This window comes from Chlamydotis macqueenii, chromosome 5 (assembly GCF_036417535.1).
Source record: "Chlamydotis macqueenii isolate bChlMac1 chromosome 5, bChlMac1.mat, whole genome shotgun sequence".
Taxonomy (NCBI): domain Eukaryota; kingdom Metazoa; phylum Chordata; class Aves; order Otidiformes; family Otididae; genus Chlamydotis; species Chlamydotis macqueenii.
This window is the reverse complement of record NC_141560.1, coordinates 26,759,193-26,776,235: the sequence shown is the minus strand read 5'-3', so window position 1 is coordinate 26,776,235 and position 17,043 is coordinate 26,759,193. Positions and strand designations below refer to the sequence as shown.

Sequence of the window (17,043 nt, the reverse complement as noted above, 5' to 3'; positions counted from 1 at the left end):
AGCCGTATCCGTTTACAAATGTGAACGTATTTAAATGCTTAAAACGTGTTAAATCATTGACTGGGTTCGGTGTGTTATGTTAGCATGAAGTTGGTTGGTTTTTCTACCAGTACATCACAAAATACTTACTAGTATTGATTCTTCTAACAGTGAAATGTGTAAGCAACTGGAAGGAGAATTTACCGTGGTTGGTAGGTTCAGAAGGAAAAGTTTTCAGAGTTTTATCTAATCATCATTGTATCTTGTTGGAACTTATCTTTTTTTTTTTTTCTCTTTACTTGTTAAAAGTATAATTTAAAAATCAAAGGCTTTTGTTAAGCATTTTCTCAGGGTTTTGGGAAAAAAAAATGTACAAGCCTTAGAAGCAAACTAAGTAAAAAAGTAATGTCTAATTCTGTTGAAAATATTAACCTTTTTTTCCTTTAGTTGAAGCTTTTTACTTTTATTTTTCAGGCTGTGGCTTCACTGCCTGAAGAGACGAGACCTGGTCCTGATCTGTATGGTTTCCCATGGGAAGTAGTGATTTGTGCTGGCATTGTTGGAGTATTTACATTTCTCTTGTTCCTGTACAGAAGTTATCAATCAGTAAGTGTTCAAATTACATGCAGTTATGTAGAGTGCATTAAAGATTTGAATGGAGTGATTTGAATGGAAATTGTTGTTCTGTTCAAGATACGTAGTGCTTTGGAGTTTTAAAGCTGTTGTAATAGAATTTAGAATCCCTCTAAAAGAGAAACTGATAACTAGTGTGTTTTGTCACGACAGTAGGTGTTTGGACATGTACTGAGTGACTGTTGTCGTTAGAGGAAATACAGTGAAACTCTCTGTAGTAAGACTTCCTTTTTCCTTCCCTTATTAACTTTACACCAGACTTTCAAAGTCAGCCCTTAAAATTATTTTCACAGTATATAGGGCCTGTGTATTACTGTGTGTATTGATGTCTCTGACTACCCTGGTTATAGCCAGACGAGCTCATGACTTTCCAGGTAATGGTAAGCAAAAGCAATCCAGATGGATTCCTGTCAAGGGGGGCATTTTAAAACTCTTTGGATAATGATCTTGATTCTGTTTATTGGAACACTGAACCAATGTTACTGTCGGCTGTTTGTGAGCACTAAGCTGATAACTTTGAGAAATGCATTACTGAAACCTTTTAACGCACAAATCAGATTATATTTTTGAGGTAGGTGTTGTCTTCTATTGTGAGTAAGTAACGATCTGAATAATAACAGCTGCCTAACATACTCTCCCTACTAAAGAAATGGATGTCAGTGTTCATAATTCAGTATTCTGAATTTCTCCCCAGTTTTTGCATACTCTTAAATAGACAGAATTGCTAGGGAGGTGTAATAATGCTTATGTTTGAAGATAGGTTGCATAGCAGTTTAGTTTATTCAGGTATGAGCAACTTTGTTTTTAGGGTTCTAACATCAACTTAGATCTGGTAAAATGCCACCTTATTCTGCAGCAGCGATTCAGATTGTCTGGAAGGGGATCTGTATTTGTATAAGTTTATGTATCTATAATTTGGGTGATTCCTTCTGGTTTCTAGCAGTATCTCTCTAGGTGGTATGAAAGGGGCATTTTGGCTGAAATCAGTCAAGCAGCAACTCTAGTGTTATTTTCCTGCTGCCCATGTCACTATGGCATTAGGTATTATAGAAGTTATTGATAGCTTTTTCTTCACTGGCTGCACTTTGAAGAATTAGTGGTTACTTACTCAAAAGTAATGGGGTTTGGTTTTGTTTTCTGGGAGGGGTGATAGGATAAGGTGTGCTTATGACTTTCTTCCACTTTTTCTAGTAGTTGGACTCCTTGGCCATCCTGTGGCTTTAAATGAGGAGGAAACAGGGAAAATCTGAGGGACATGTGTATATTAGGCCCATGATCTAGGCCCAGCCTTGGAACGAATGCTGTGTTGTAAAGTTTTTGTGGGTTCAGCCAAGTTCTACATCTCTTGTCCAGGACGTTTGTGACAGGTTTTGTCCCACAATTGATTTTTCTTCTAGGGCACTAGACTCCAGGTGGCAGCTGCTGATTTGACGCTTTCCACTGAGTAGTACCCTTACTGCAGCTCTACCTGTTATGTAGTATGTGGGTTTTTTTCCTCAGAGGAAGTTAAGTCTGAGCTGGCACAGGGAGCTTCGCCTTCTCTCTCCTTTCCTACTCTTTTGGCTATGCATGTCCACTGCCGCTTTGTGTTGGCAGTCATGGCTGGGATGACTATACAGAGGTGTGTTATAAAAGTGATCCAGGTGAAAACTAATCTTATTTCCCCTCTGCTCTGCTAATTAGAGTGGGAGAAGAACAGGGCAAACACACAACCATGGAGGGAGGAAGAGCAGAGCATGCAATTGCCCGTTTTTAACAGCAGCCTCTGTTTATATTCCTTTTTTAAGGTTCCATGGTTAAACTGAGCGTGGAACCACAGCTTAAAACGTTCGTTTTCAGATACTATGCAAGAGTAATTGATCACACATTTTCAGCATTTATTCTTTTTCTTTCAGGTTAGAAGTCGGCTTTGTGTAGGTAAGTTTATTTTTCGTACTGTTTCTTTGGAGTATGGCTTTCTTTTTCTTTTCTTTTCTTTTTTTTTCTTTCTTTCCTTTTTTTGCCTCCTTTTAATTATTTGGATGTTGCAACACTTAACTGTCTGGTTTTTTTTAGGACGGGAAAAACAGCTTGCTGATAAAATTACTGAACTACTTGAAGACAAATGCAAAATTCTTGAAAAACTCAGCCTTTGCAAAAAAGAGGTAATGGTCCTCATTTATTGCTTCCAGATGTGTCACAGAAATGAGCTTCTCAAGTATTTAAAGTATTAAACTTATCTAAAAGTAAGACGTTTCTTTCTTTTAAAAAACCTTTCAGAGTTATTCTTCAAATGCTTTTTCCTGTCAGTGTCTTTAAATGCAATTTAGGTGTTAACTAGTTCTGCCTGTAACTCTTAATATGATACATTTCACTGAAAGCAACTTTCAAATGTCTTTGTTTTATGCCACTGAGATAATCTGCTAGTGCTAAGGCTTTCCTGATTTCCAGCAAGGTGCATTTGTGAATATTTAGGTGGTGGCTATGTTTCAGATTACAGCATCATAAATTAATGCTATTACTTAAGTAATTCTTTACATGCATTCTGACATAAAGTATGTTCTTTTCAGTTTGAAAATTTAGAATTGTCTCTGAAGGATGATAACATTATGAAAGAATCAACAGACACGTCTTCTATTGAGGTAAAAAGATAAATGGAAACTGTGATTTCTATAATTTAAGGCAGTATTTCAGGAAAAATGTTGCCTATATTAAAAAAAAAAAAACAGACACACCAAAAACAAACAAAAAAAAGAACAAAAAGCGCAAAAGCTTCAGTTGTTTTAGTTGAGAGCGTTGTTATTTTAGTCCTGGATTACTGAAAATGGCATAGAAGTGAGGCATTTAAATTAAGAGAAGTTTTTGTAACAGTTGCATTAAAAATGGTTTACACTAGAGCAAATGGCATATTACACAATATTTAATTTTTTAAAAAGTAAATTCTTCCTGTTTCTAAGAGAGAAAGTAGTGCATGAAGATTCCCGCCCCCCCATCTGATTTAATTCAAATATATTTTATAGGCTACTGGAGCACAGTTGTAAACAAAATTTCCACTACATTGTTTGTATCCCCTAAACTGAGAATATATGTAAAAGAGGTCTGAAAAAGTTAATCAAATACCTAATGGGTTCTATAAAATTTATGTAGCAAAAAAGCAAATAGATTTGCCTGCACCTCAAGTCCTATAGAACTATTTGTTACAGGTTTTGTTAACATGCAAGAGTGTTTAGAATACTTTTGAGATTTGCCTGTGATATGGTAAAATTTGTTAAACGTACTTTGCTGTTATATTTAAAACATAGTTATCGTCTTCAAATGCAATTGATGTCAAATGTTTTATGTTACCTGTGAAAACAACTTGATTTAGGAAATGCATGGAAAACTGAACAAGTCAAACTTGGAACTCAAACAAGAGGTAGAGAATCTGGAAAAAGAACTGGAAGAAGAAAAATCAAAGCAATCAGAAAATGATAACTTGGTAAGAATAAATAGAATCCTATCTTTGTTACTATTCATTAAGAAAAAAAAGTTCCCACAAAAAAATTCTCTGTGAAGGCAAACTACTCTCTGGATTTTTGAAACAAAAACTACATTTCGTGTTTTGTCTCCCTTCATACTCCATGTAGCATATTAGAAAAGTTACACCCATAAAGGAAAATACTCAGAATAAGAAAAGATGGTTTTACTGATTTGGCAGTAGAATCTTCTCAGTTTTAAAATTAAAATAACTTTATTAATTGCTTAGACCTTTTCAGTCAAATCTGTGGAAGAAGCTATATGACAACTAATAATTTTCAGGTAGCTGAAATTCAGAAGAGGGTGGAGTCTTTAGAGGATGAAGCAAAATCTATCCAGTCACAAATTGATGAGGTATGTCCAGTCTTTATAGTTTCTGTTTTCAAATCTTTGCTGTTTCTATTCTCCATGTAGTTACTGTTTGGTTTATAGTGATTGACATTCTCTGGGGAGTGCAATAACCTTGTCTTTTCTTTGCCTTCTTACTCCACAATGATATATAGTGTTGTAAAACTACAACCAGCAAAAACTGTTGAAATTGTAGGGACAATGTGAGAATATGTATATAGCACAGCTAGAAAACCTAAGAATAAGTCCAATAATACCATCGTGACCCCACTTATATCTTCCCCTATATTATTTAAACAACACACTTTTTTAATTTCACTTAGGCCAAGTCCACCCTAAAAGTATATCAGATTAATACAGAGAGACTCAAGACATCCCTTCAAGATGCAGTAGATGAGAGCTGCCATCTCCGGGAAAGTGAGAAACAGGTAGGTTCTTCTTATTTATCCTTAGAAATACTATATTTTCTTATGATAAATATGATTTCTCCAAGGAGCTCATCCTCAGTGTGTTTGTTAATACCCCTTGCATGTTCTAGTAAATGGAATGAGGAAGAGGATGTGGCTTTAAAATGATTTTGTATTGGAAAAACTTAGTCTAAAATAGTCCTGTTTTAAAAGAAAATAATTAGAGTTTGTTGAGAAATGTGCATAGAATTCAGTGAGTAAGAGAGCATATAGTAATGTAAGACTAAAAAGAATTTTGCTGAGACCTGGAGGAAAGCACAAAGATTTGAGCAAGTCCACAGCTAGGATCCTCTACAGGGGCAGAGAGAAAATGCTTATACTCGATCCAGAAAAGAAAAGAAATTAAGAAATTGCAGAGTATGCAAAAGGTGGGTAAAAAACTTACTGTAGTGCCACTATGGATGAAATAACGTAAAATCAGGTGAGTAAAATGAAGGGACAGAAATGACTGTTACTTCCCAAATTTTAGATGTTTCTTTCCCTCAGCATCATAGCCAGATCCCAAAGAAAGGTAATGATTTTTAAATGTTTGGCATATGCAACAGTTATCCTGTGCAATAACTAGTTTCACAATGAAATCACAATGAATTCTGGTGTTTTTTTTTTTTTTTAAATCAAAATTATATTATCTCTGAATATTAAATGTTACATGGAATATTTTAGAGTTTTGCAGAGGTTTTTTGATTCTTGGGGGGGGTGTTTTTTTGTTTTTTTGGTTTTTTTTTAATGGAGATGTGCTTATTTTCCTAACCGACTGATGATCTCCTTGTTGTCTGAACAGTAGCCTGATAGATACCTCAGGAAGGTGGGGATGATGTAGAAGTACAAGCCTGTTGATTCTTAGCGGTCTTATAAAAAAGCTGAGGAGTGCTTTATTCCTTTATATCAAAACATGGTGTATATCGGACTTTCAAATGCAGAAAAGAAAAAAAGGTTACTGGAAACCGAACACTTTCTGCAGGAGGAATATTTCCTTTCTGCACAACTCTGTTATCATTAAAACTTCATATTTTTTTCTCTAGTTTTAGAAGGAGTAATGTTTGTGACTGCAAAAAAAAAAAGGAAGACAATTTTATTAGATACTGTGAGTAGAAGAGAAACAGTAGATTTGGGTGTTAATTGCTGTGAGATGTAGTTGCTTGAGAATTATTTTCTTTCAAGAGTCTCGTCTAACCTATACGTACTTTTTTTTTGTTTTGATGAAGAGAAAGGATCTGGTCTTAGTGCTTTATTTCAGATTTGACAGTGTACTTGTGTATTGCTTCTCAAAATTTATTATGTAAAGCTTTAATAGCGATTTTTTTTGTTTGTTTTTTTCTCTGGTATTTTCTTGGGTTCAAACAGAAGTAATGCAATCATTTGTGTGTGTGTGTAAATAATCTTATTTTTCTTTCCTTTTATTAAAAAGTAGCACTTAGAGTAAGGTAATACTAAGTGCTGACAATTACGCCTCATTTTATAGGCAATCATTTTATATCAAGCAAAAACTGGAAAAAAAAATCAGTAAAAACAACTCCCAGGATGTAATTAACTTGCCAGGTTCCTAAATAAAGTGAGGTTTTTTGCATTTTTTCTAGATGAAATAACCTGAGTATAGTAGTTCCTTAACTACATTGTTTAGGATTAATTACTCAATTTTGTTGTTAACTGAGCTTTGTTGTCAGTTTTTAGTAATTTGAGAACATTTGTGTATATTGTATTTTGCTATGCTTTTTGTTAGATCATTAACCTGGTAAGAGTTGAACCTGACAAGGAAAGAAGAGAAAGTATCTGCTTTGCTTATTTGTGTTCTCTTTTATGAGGTTGTTGTAAGCACGTGAGTTAGTTTGCTATATTAGAGTATCCATATCCCTTTTTTATTTTTCTTTCTTGCTTTTTTTTTTTAAAGATGGAATTTCACTTTTACTCAAAAGGTAACGAAGGTGTTATTTGTTCACAGAAACTAGAGTACTTTCTTCCTCTGTCCATTTGCACTAATGGGTCATAATCTTCTGGCACATCATAGCTTAAACCTTATAACAGATGTGCTACCTCAGATTTATGATGTGTCAGAGAGAGGATTGGGCCTTTTAGTTTGAACAAGGGAACTGTTAATGAACTCCAAACTTCCTGTGCTTTGTTTTTTTGCAGGAACATTAGAAATAGATACTACTTTAGCTTATTGCAAATCCTTGCTATTTCTCTTTATTGTAATTCTTAGAGGTATATAAAGTCACATGAATTTACTTTCTCTTTGGCTTAATGAAGGAGGAATCTCTTAAAGTTTAGCTTCCCTTTGAGGATAACATTTAATGATAAATAGTGGCCTGTGTATGTATTCTGAGCAGTATTAGCATAGAGTATTTTTGGTTTATCTGTAATATGTAGTTTGCATGATGCTGCAAATTCATACATGGCTTTTACTGCTTGAAAGGTGCAGTTGTGTGCCAAGTGGGATTCATGCAATTGTAGTCATAACTTTTGTTCTATGCCTTCGAGTTTATCTTTGATAAGTGGTGTTCAGGCTTGCTTGTGTATTTGCATGGCAGTTCCCCTGTTTAACTACCATTTTCTGGTTTTATTTTTAGTATAACTGGCTGTTACATTCCTGTTGCTAAACCTAGTTATTCCTTTTTGTACATTCACTGCTTTTAAATTGGTTGCCTGTTGTGCAACTTTAAGCAATATTCGTTTGACAGACTCTTAAGACAAATTTTTTTTTGTACTGTACTCCATGTTTTTGTACTGCATGTTTTGTCTTAATAGAAATTTCCTTCAGTTTAGTTTTGTTCTCACAATATGAAGGCATAGTTAATATGTTGCAGTGGTTATTTTTAATGAACTGGTGCTTAAGTGTACTAATCCCTTTACTGCTGTAAAGTATTTTTGTGAAATGAGATTTTACTAGGAGAAGTCTGTAAAATTCAACCTTGGAATCTTTTTTTTTTAGTTAACCACAGTTAATTACAAAGATACATACTAGTAGGTGTTGATTACATACAATTGCTGTGACTTTAATTAACTGGAAAGCTTTTTTAAAATAAAATCTAAAAATTACTTTAAGAAGTATGGAGGAGAGTAGGAAAAATAATACAGTTTTTTAAGTCATGTTAATTTAAATAGCTGTCTAAAGAGCTTCCTGGCTTCCCTTATCTCACCGACCTTTTCTAGGTTGAAAAGACAGAGGTACAATTTCAGAAATGTGTGTGCGTATTGGGGAATGAGTGTTCTCTCCATCCATTCCCCTGTCTTTGTAGCTCTTGCACAAATTGTTTCTGGTTTATATCTGTTGCTGTTGTCACATCAGGGTTTTTAAACCGAGTGGAATATTAACTGACTTGTTCTTACAAATGTTTAAAAATATCCTAATTACAATGGAGAGCTATTGCAGCTAAAGCAACTGGACAATAACATAGAAGTTTTTATTTTTAAACTCTTGAGGTTTAATTGTAGTCTCTCTGTTAATTCTTGCTGATGCGTGAGAGGTTAAAATTCTGCTTATGTATAGGTAATAGAACAGGCTTAAGTAGTATTCATCTTTGATTTTGGTTGTAATAGACAATCACACTAATCTGGTGTTTCCCTTTTTAGCTTTTACAAGAAGCTGAAGGATGGGGTGAACGATTCAGTGAACTAAATGAACAAATTAAGATGTTTGAATCATCTAAAGCAGATACAGAAGAAGTATTGAAAAATAAAGAGAGTCAAGTCAAGGTAAGTTATGACAGCTGGCGTTGAATCAAATTATTCAGACTGATATTAATCATTGAGTTCCATGAAAGTCTAACAACCTCTCCTTGCCTTAATATCAATTAAGCTGTTCCGGATTTTTTTTTTTTTTTTTTTTTAATTTGAAACTTGGGAGTAAGGACTGTATTCCTGCATGTGTACCTTATAGACACAAGCCCTGATAAAAGCATGCATACTTGGCTATCTGAAAAGTCTTCACAAGGGCACACCTGTTGACCTGCAGGTATATGTTTTAATAGAAAAAGTAATATCAGACATCTAGAATCCTGTATATGGGGTTCACTTAATGTACTAAGGGAACTAAATAAAGGACAGAAATCCCAAAAAAGTAATTGTAATGGTAACTACATTTTAATTGCTTGTATTTATTTTACGGTTTTTGTCATGTGTGGGCTTTTTTCTTAGTCCCTGACACAGTACTTACTGAAGATGAAAGACTGGAGTTCAGCAATAAGAGAAGATGATGATGCTGGAGATAATCACTGGGACACAGATGTAAAGGGTGAAACAGAGAATGGAGAACACTTAGGTATGCTTTGTGTAGCTTCCCATCTTAAATAGTAATTTAATAGATGTTTCAGAAATACAGACCCAAAAAACTTCCAGGAAAGTTGAAAGATTAGCTTTGTAGAAGTTGGACTTTCAAAACTCAACCAATGTTATTCATGTTGGACAGTGAACTGATGCTTGGACACCTCCAGAAGAACAACCTATGCTGCTATTTAGCAGTGTGTGGATATAGCTAAAGCATACATGTTATCGTAGAGCAATATAAAGACTCAGTGCTCGATCTCTTTCGAATTACTTTAGCCTACATTAGTATTAAGCAGTGGTTCTCAAACATTTTAGGTGGAAACCTTGCTTTTGTTTCTTCTTGAAGCTCCTCCCAACAGTAGCAGTGTGGGTCCTTAGACTCTAATTTCTGCTTCCTTCTCCTTAGGCAGATGTTACTTGTTGCAGACAGTATGGTGGCACTGGAAGCAGATGGGTGTAGATGTGGGTCCCCTCAAAACAGCAGCACAGAAGAGCCTTTCTTCCTCCTTTTTCTTGCTGCTGCTTCTTTTTATGCTGGTGCTGATTATATCATAGGACGCAGCCCCGTAAATTGTAGTGTATATTCAGCATCTCACTTTTAACATGAGTATTCTGAGTCTGATCGGCAAAGTACTAGAATATAAGCATGTGGTCCCCTCCTCCCCGCTTTTTTTTCCTTTTTCTTCCAAATATGCCATGCCTATTGTGGTATGCTGAGGGTTGTTTTTTTTTATAAAAACAAAATAAAATAATAGTAGCAATCTCTGTCACAAGCCTTTCTGTGTTTTTTATGTGACATTATTCTATTCTGTCAATCAGATGATCAGCAAAAACGAACTGTAAAGAAGTTGATATATGCTGCAAAGGTATGTGATTTTAAGAAACTTGGAAGGGGGAAACGAGGGAATATATACAATTTTTATGGTAAGTTTAGTCGCATATAGATTTCAGTATCACAGAGTTCAGCACCTTTTATTGTTTAATTAGATATTTTGCATACAAACAGCTTTGGGTAATCTTAAAATGCTCGAGGTTTTTTTTTTATTATTTTGGTTATAGTTAAATGCTTGTTTGAAGACCTTGGAAACAGAAAGAGATCAAATATATTCAAAACTGTCTGATGAAAATAAAGCTAAAGGAGAACTTGCAGGTAATTAAATCTGGTTTTGCCTTTAAGAGTAATAAGATGCTTCTTTTGTAAAATGATGTTACAGGCTGTAAGTATTACTTCTAGTAAAGACTGAATTAAATTTACATTAATAGCTCTACTTGATTTTTAAAATACCCATTTGAGTTTAAGTTGCTTAACTATATTAAATCTTTGATGTTAGAGGTAAAACAATCGAAGCTGCTAAAGCACTATTTGCAAATTTTGTTGTATTCTGTTGGAATATTCTATAACTAGTGAGTTATAAAATCTTAAAATAAACAGATAAAGTGATGTTTAGTAAATATGTAACTTTGCATAATTTCTGGACATGAAACAATGGAGTTTTAATCTAAATTTTAAAACCATCTATTAAAAATGATAGCTTAATTGTAATTAATTTGTAATGCGTGCAAGCTCAATACTACTTAAAATCCTAGAAGCATCTTGCTCTGTTTTTTTCCTTTGTTGGTTAGGACATCTCAATTGAACCTTATGAACGGAAAACACTGCCACTTTAGTTCAAATCATAGCCTGTAATTAGCTATTACTTTCATAGATAACAGCCAGCAGAGTAGCCATCACAACTGAATGTGCTATGCTTTGCTATTTGGGTGATGAAGTGCTCTCTAAAACTGTATTTTGCACTAACGTGTTTTCCAAGTTGACTGTAAATCTGTCCCACAAAGATATTCAAACTTGAAGCTTTCTATGTTTCTTGAAGAGAGGCATAGGAATAGTAAATAGGAAAAGAACTATGACTGATTTTAATTTGGAAAAATAAGGTAGTTTGACAAATCAGAGTTGTCCCTTCAGACAACTCAGCAAGACCTCACGTAGGTAAATCTGCAAGAGGGTATGATGGCACTGATTTTACTCCTTTAGTAGAGTAATTAAAATAAGAGGAACCCTAAATGAAAATTTATATTGAGTTACAAAACTGCATTGTTTTCAAAGAAGCTATGCAATCTGGAGCATGTGCATGTGCTCAGAGCTGCACTTTGTGGCATGTAGAGAGTGTTAAGTTGTTGGTTTCTATCAAAAGGAACAATATCACTTCTCAACTTGTATAATTTATTGAAATGTGTTAATGTATTATCACTTATATTATAAATAAATATCGGATCAAAGGTTTTTGCAGACTCTTAATACACTAAAATATTGCAAATATTTGACTTTTGTAAATTGTGCATTGTCCCAGTATAATTATCTCTAAATTTGACAGAACGTATAGAAAACCTTCAAAGCCAAAAAACTTCTTCACAATCTGAAAATGAACGTCTTGAAAGTGAAGTTCAAAAGCTTCAACAGAAACTTAAAGTAATGAGTGAGCTTTATCAAGAAAATGAAATGAAGCTACACAGGTGTTGGTTCCTCTTTTTATATTTTATGCTTATTGTTTGATTTGAATGTAACTCTTTGATTTAGGGGGCTGAAAATGGTTGAAAATTTGAATACTGCTTTACAGAGTTTTCTGCATTGTGAAGACCCTGTTATGTTGCACCTTTGTGTGCATTTGTGATCACAGTAATTTTACAGAAATTATTTCCATTAAAGTAGTGGTGTGTTATTTTAGGAGTTTTCCACAAGCAAGTACAGAAACCAAGCTAAAACAAGAAGTGACAAAGTTTTAGTCTATGCAATAAGGTGGATGAAGTTGGAAAACTTTTTTTGTTTTTTTTTTTTTTTTCATGAAATTAAAATACGATGTTATACAGCTATCACAGTTGCTGAAATAAAGATAATCAGTAGCTGCTTTAACTGTGAGGTACATCTTACATAATAAAGAGAACTAGTAATGTCAGCAGAGGAGTGATGCTATATATAAAATTAAGCTTAGAGTTAAAACATAGGCAAGCTAACTGTTACCAGTAAGCAACATAAAATCCCTGTGAATCAAACTTTCCTCACCGAGATAGATAGTACAGCCCTCATAATCTATCTGCCTCACAGTCAGGATGATAGTAGGGGTTATGACTTACTGATTGAAGTCAGAAATACGTTAAGGACTAGAAATAAAGTTGACTGGGATGGAATGGGGCACGTAGTAACCTTCAGAAGTGTGTGTGTGTGTGGATGGGGCAGAGAGGGAGCACAGGGTGTCATTTTAGGGCATGATGATAAATTACAATTTTACTAGCCAGAAATTATTTCTTCAAGGAATAGACATAATCTTGAAGGCAGCAAGAGAAGCAGCACAAGTTTTGATCCTATACTAAGCACTATGCAGGAACTTTTTAAAGTATTACTTTCCATAATCTGCTCTGTAGTACATTTGTTTGTATAGATACTTTGCATCTTTATAGATGCAACAAAACCTAGAAATTCACTACATTAACGTTTGGTTTTTACAAAAGAGCAGGGGCAGGAGTGGGAAGTAACCTGTTAAGAAGCTATGATGGGTAGTCAGAAAGGAAAAATGTTTGCAGACTGTGTGGATGGTATTTAAAAATACCACACTAAAGCTGAGCAAATGTATGCTGGTTAACAAAGATTTTAGAAATACCGAAAAGGAGCAGGGAGAAGCTGGTGTAATGACGTAGCAGAATAAAAGAGGCTATTAGTATTAACAGGGCATCTTTTAAAAAGCTAGGTGTGTTCAAACCAGGGAAATAGAAAAATGGGAAATAAAGATTGAGTAGAAAAGAAGTTTAATTCATGTTCAAAAGATCCATGACTTAGCTTGACTGCTGTTTACAGGAGAATGCCTTGTTTATCCATTCAGGGCTGTATGAAGCAGTAGTATCCATGTGTGTTCTGCAGAATTACCTTGTGCATAAACTGTGGTCTGAAATGTGGGTTTTTTCTTCTGTAGTGCCTGATAAGGCATTAAAAAAAAGGGATCTGGAAGTAATTTTTTTTTTTTTTTCTTTAATACCTAGTAACAACTTTTTTTCTTCTCTGGAAAATTATTTTAAAATGTAAAAAAGTACCAGAACAAATAACTTAAAGTTACTGTAGTTTGATTTTTAGTTTGTTTGATTTGATTTGTGGCTGCTGTTTTTGGTTTGGTGGGTTTTTTGTTTTTTTTTACCTTTCCCCGCAGTTCTCGCAAATAGAAATATTCTTTGGGAATATGGATTGTCTTCCAGACTCCTGTTACAAACAGTGATAATCTAATTGTTTCATATAGAACAGTTAATGCACTGAACAAACAAATATGAATGCAAACTGGTGCAATTTATGCCACTTCATATATTGCCTGTAAAACTCTTTATCTGGATAAATATCATGTATTCATCGTGCCTAAGTAATTGAAGTTTTTCTTGACAGACCAAATACAAAATTGTTCACTTGGAACAGAATTAACCGTAGTTTTTGAATTTTCTTGAAGGAAGCTGACAGTAGAAGAGAGAGAACGCCTACAGAAGGAAGAAAAGCTTTCTAAAGTAGATGAGAAAATTAATCATGCTGCTGAAGAACTAAACAGCTACAGGTAATTACAGATTTTAGTTGCTGTAATCACTTGTTCTGAAGTAAACAAAAGCAATAGAGAATTAATAAGAACATCAATGTAAGTGAGTGTATTTTCTTCCAGTTTATTTGTGTGTGTTACATGCTAGTTTGTGTGTAATACATACTACGGGAGTTTTCGCTTTGTTAGAGAAAATTAGGTATGGAAGATCACTAGTAACTTTTCTTCCATTAGAATGCTAATATGTATGGATATGTTAGCCTTAATGGAGTGGCAGAAGTATCTAATCTAGTTAACTTTGTATTTTTATCTCTGTTCAGTAAAGGGAAGAGAATGCTGTGAAATAAATGCAATGGTCAATTTTCCTATGGATCCTAACGTACTTATGTTGTATAGTTATAGTATTCTATTTCTGTATCTCTTAAACTTGTCAGATAGTACTGTTATTTAGAAACTCTTTACTAAAATACTGTGATGTGGGAATATTTTCTGGAGTTGTTTAACTACTTTGCCCTGTTTTGTGTTATGCTAACTGTGTACCTCTACTGTGACACAATTCTTCAATCTGTAACGTGTATTCCCCATCCTCCTTTAGTGTTTATGAAAGTATTGGCTCTAACTAACGATACTGATCAACAATGCTTCCTGAAAAGTTAATTAAATTAATTATTTTTCTGTAATATAAAGTTATTGTAGACTTTCTTCAGTATTGATACAGGAAGACAGAATTCCCCCTTCTTGATTTACTCAGAATGTGAACTTTGTAGACATTTGAGTTGAAAGAGAATGTTAATGTTGCAAATGGAGTATAACTAAACAATTAATGTGTCTTTGGCCCACCTACTGAAAGAGTGTAGAAGCAAGAGAGGCTGTGCGCAGGGCAGCTGGCAGCAAAGGTGTTGTCGTACTTTCTGTGGTCTTGAAATAACTTTAGTGCAAGTGGCTGTCCCTCAGGACTGCCTGTGGTAGCCTGTGACAGCGTGGTACTCCAGCCATGTTGCTGAACTCGGTGAGGCTGCCTGTTAGGGCATATGTGGAGGGATATCCTTTATATCAGAAACATATTGTTAATTGGGGAGATACTAGGGTTTTGGTTCCATTCTTTTGTTTACGTTCCTGTTTGCACTAATCTAGGGCCTAGAATTTCCACTGCTGCTATAATTTTTATGTATCCCTTGGGCCTAAGTGATAATACTGTCTTTTGGATTAAAAAAAAAAATCTTAATTATACCTTGTGTTTACCATTGTGTTTACTGTGTTTAAAATTACTTTCCTCCATGTGTTATTACAATGTCATAAATCCTGGTTTTTTTACAGACAACGAGCAAAAGATCTTGAGGAAGAGCTAGAAAGAACCATTCGTTCTTACCAGAATCAGGTACGTGCTTTGTGTTACAATCTGTGCCAAGTAGGAGGGATGTTATTGCAACTGGAAAACCACTTTCAGCTAGGTTGTGATACTCTATTTGGCTTGGTTTTATTGGGTGGATTTTTAACTGCCTGCTGTCCTCCACCTTCCCCTCACAATTCTTAATGCCTTCTGGATTCAACTGACACAATTTCCAGAGCAGAGATCACCAGATAACTTTATTAAAAAAGTTAAATTTTGAGTTTAAATGTCTCATTATAAATTATCCACACACATGACATTTACAAATAAGAGCATATACTCAATTTCAGCTTTTCTTTTTTAGATGAATAATGATCTAATTTGTCTCTCTCACAGATTACTTCACATGAGAAAAAAGCTCATGATAATTGGGTAAGTTCCAAATACAGAATTTCCTGAATTTTGTGTCTCTTCCTTTTCCATGATTTGAATAGCTTGCTTTATCACTTTTTTGTTTCTTACTAAAAACAAATAATCAAAATTAACCTGTCACCTTTAAGCATACGGATTTCTTGCAGAAATGCACAAAAGCATGTTAAAAATACTTATATCATATAAAATACTCGGATTAATTAAACCAGATGCCTGTGAGCACAGTAGAATGATATTATAATGTTATTTGCTATGGCAATAAGCTTGCTGGAATAACATGTTACTGTTTAGCAAATGTGTGACATTTTGCTAATAATAAAAGCTTTTGGCCTTGTTTCAATGCCGTTTTAATATTTTCCCTGGATGTACTTCACTCCTTTTATCTACTAACAGAATACGTTATGTCCTGTGAGAACAGTATGTTCCATTGATAGCTTCCTAAAAATGTTGCTACAAAATCCGTTTTTACTTTTTTTTTTTTCCCAATCAGGAGACTTTAAAATATCTCCTTACTAATACCTTCTTTAGTTTCACAGAATGGTCTGTGTAAGATAGAATGCTGTTAAAAGCTACGGGACTTCGTGGTCATAATTTTACAGTTTTTAACTGTATGATTTTAAAATAAAACTTTCTTATATAAAATATGAGACTTTAAATCTTGTGCGTATTCTGTAAATACTTCAAAGCAGCTATAACCAAAGTATTTAATTTCTGCAGTTTTAAGAACCTGCAGGAAAGCCACGTCATTCCTCAAAAATTTGCGTAGTAGAGTTGTTAATGTAATTTGGTGACATGTATGAGGCTCTGTTTCATATGCCTTATACACGAGTCATATCTTGTCAAAATACAGTTCACACACATCAGAAAAAAATGTCCTGGATCTAGGACCTGTCACATTTATGAAGCATTTAATTAATAAATAGCAATATCTAAGCATCTATTTTTTTTTTCTGTCCCTCCCTAAAGCTGGCAGCCCGAGCAGCTGAAAGACACCTCAGTGATATAAAAAAAGAAAATGTACATAACAGACAAAAGTAAGTGCAGTCCTGATCTAATGCTAAAAAATGCAATTTGGCATGTGAGTATGTTTTGGATTTGTGCAGTTTGGTGTTTTCTAGACCTATGTTAATCAATTATGGCCCAAACAGGGCAGGGAGAGTATGGTGATGCACTAGAGTTCTGAAAGTAAGGGAGTCATTTGAGCATTCCTGTAATGATAACATGCAAGAAAGTAAGAACTTGAGAACTATGTAAAGTATTGAAATACTTCAAAAAAGAAGCAGAATATAGTACTAGAACTCAGTTATTTTGGAGGGTTGGTTTTTGTTTATTTATTTTAAATAAGTGTGTATCACCTAGATGTCACGGTTACCTAATGATTTCACAGCTTATCTCAGAAGTTAATACTGAGCTAACTGAGATCAAGTGGTAGTGGTGGAGAGGAACCTTTAGGTGTGAGGTTGACTCTTGGAATGCGATTTAGAGTACTCATGAGAGTAATGTCATGCTAGGAATTGTGACACGTAACATGCCA

General features: G+C 34.3%; 1 protein-coding gene across 7 annotated transcripts in view; it reads left to right on the top strand.

The window, feature by feature from the left end:
• The window catches only part of MIA2 (MIA SH3 domain ER export factor 2), a 40,246-nt gene that overhangs the window by 12,500 nt on the left and 10,703 nt on the right, over positions 1 to 17,043 (top strand). For all 7 annotated transcript variants that reach the window (XM_086750186.1, XM_086750190.1, XM_086750188.1 and 4 more), the window contains 16 exons: positions 454 to 585; positions 2,508 to 2,529; positions 2,668 to 2,756; positions 3,162 to 3,233; positions 3,959 to 4,069; positions 4,390 to 4,461; positions 4,779 to 4,883; positions 8,493 to 8,615; positions 9,057 to 9,180; positions 10,005 to 10,051; positions 10,245 to 10,335; positions 11,558 to 11,696; positions 13,667 to 13,768; positions 15,065 to 15,125; positions 15,474 to 15,509; positions 16,476 to 16,543. In XM_086750186.1, coding sequence (XP_086606312.1) covers positions 454 to 585; positions 2,508 to 2,529; positions 2,668 to 2,756; positions 3,162 to 3,233; positions 3,959 to 4,069; positions 4,390 to 4,461; positions 4,779 to 4,883; positions 8,493 to 8,615; positions 9,057 to 9,180; positions 10,005 to 10,051; positions 10,245 to 10,335; positions 11,558 to 11,696; positions 13,667 to 13,768; positions 15,065 to 15,125; positions 15,474 to 15,509; positions 16,476 to 16,543 — 1,394 coding nt within the window. The remainder of the gene's footprint in view (positions 1 to 453; positions 586 to 2,507; positions 2,530 to 2,667; positions 2,757 to 3,161; positions 3,234 to 3,958; positions 4,070 to 4,389; positions 4,462 to 4,778; positions 4,884 to 8,492; positions 8,616 to 9,056; positions 9,181 to 10,004; positions 10,052 to 10,244; positions 10,336 to 11,557; positions 11,697 to 13,666; positions 13,769 to 15,064; positions 15,126 to 15,473; positions 15,510 to 16,475; positions 16,544 to 17,043) is intronic.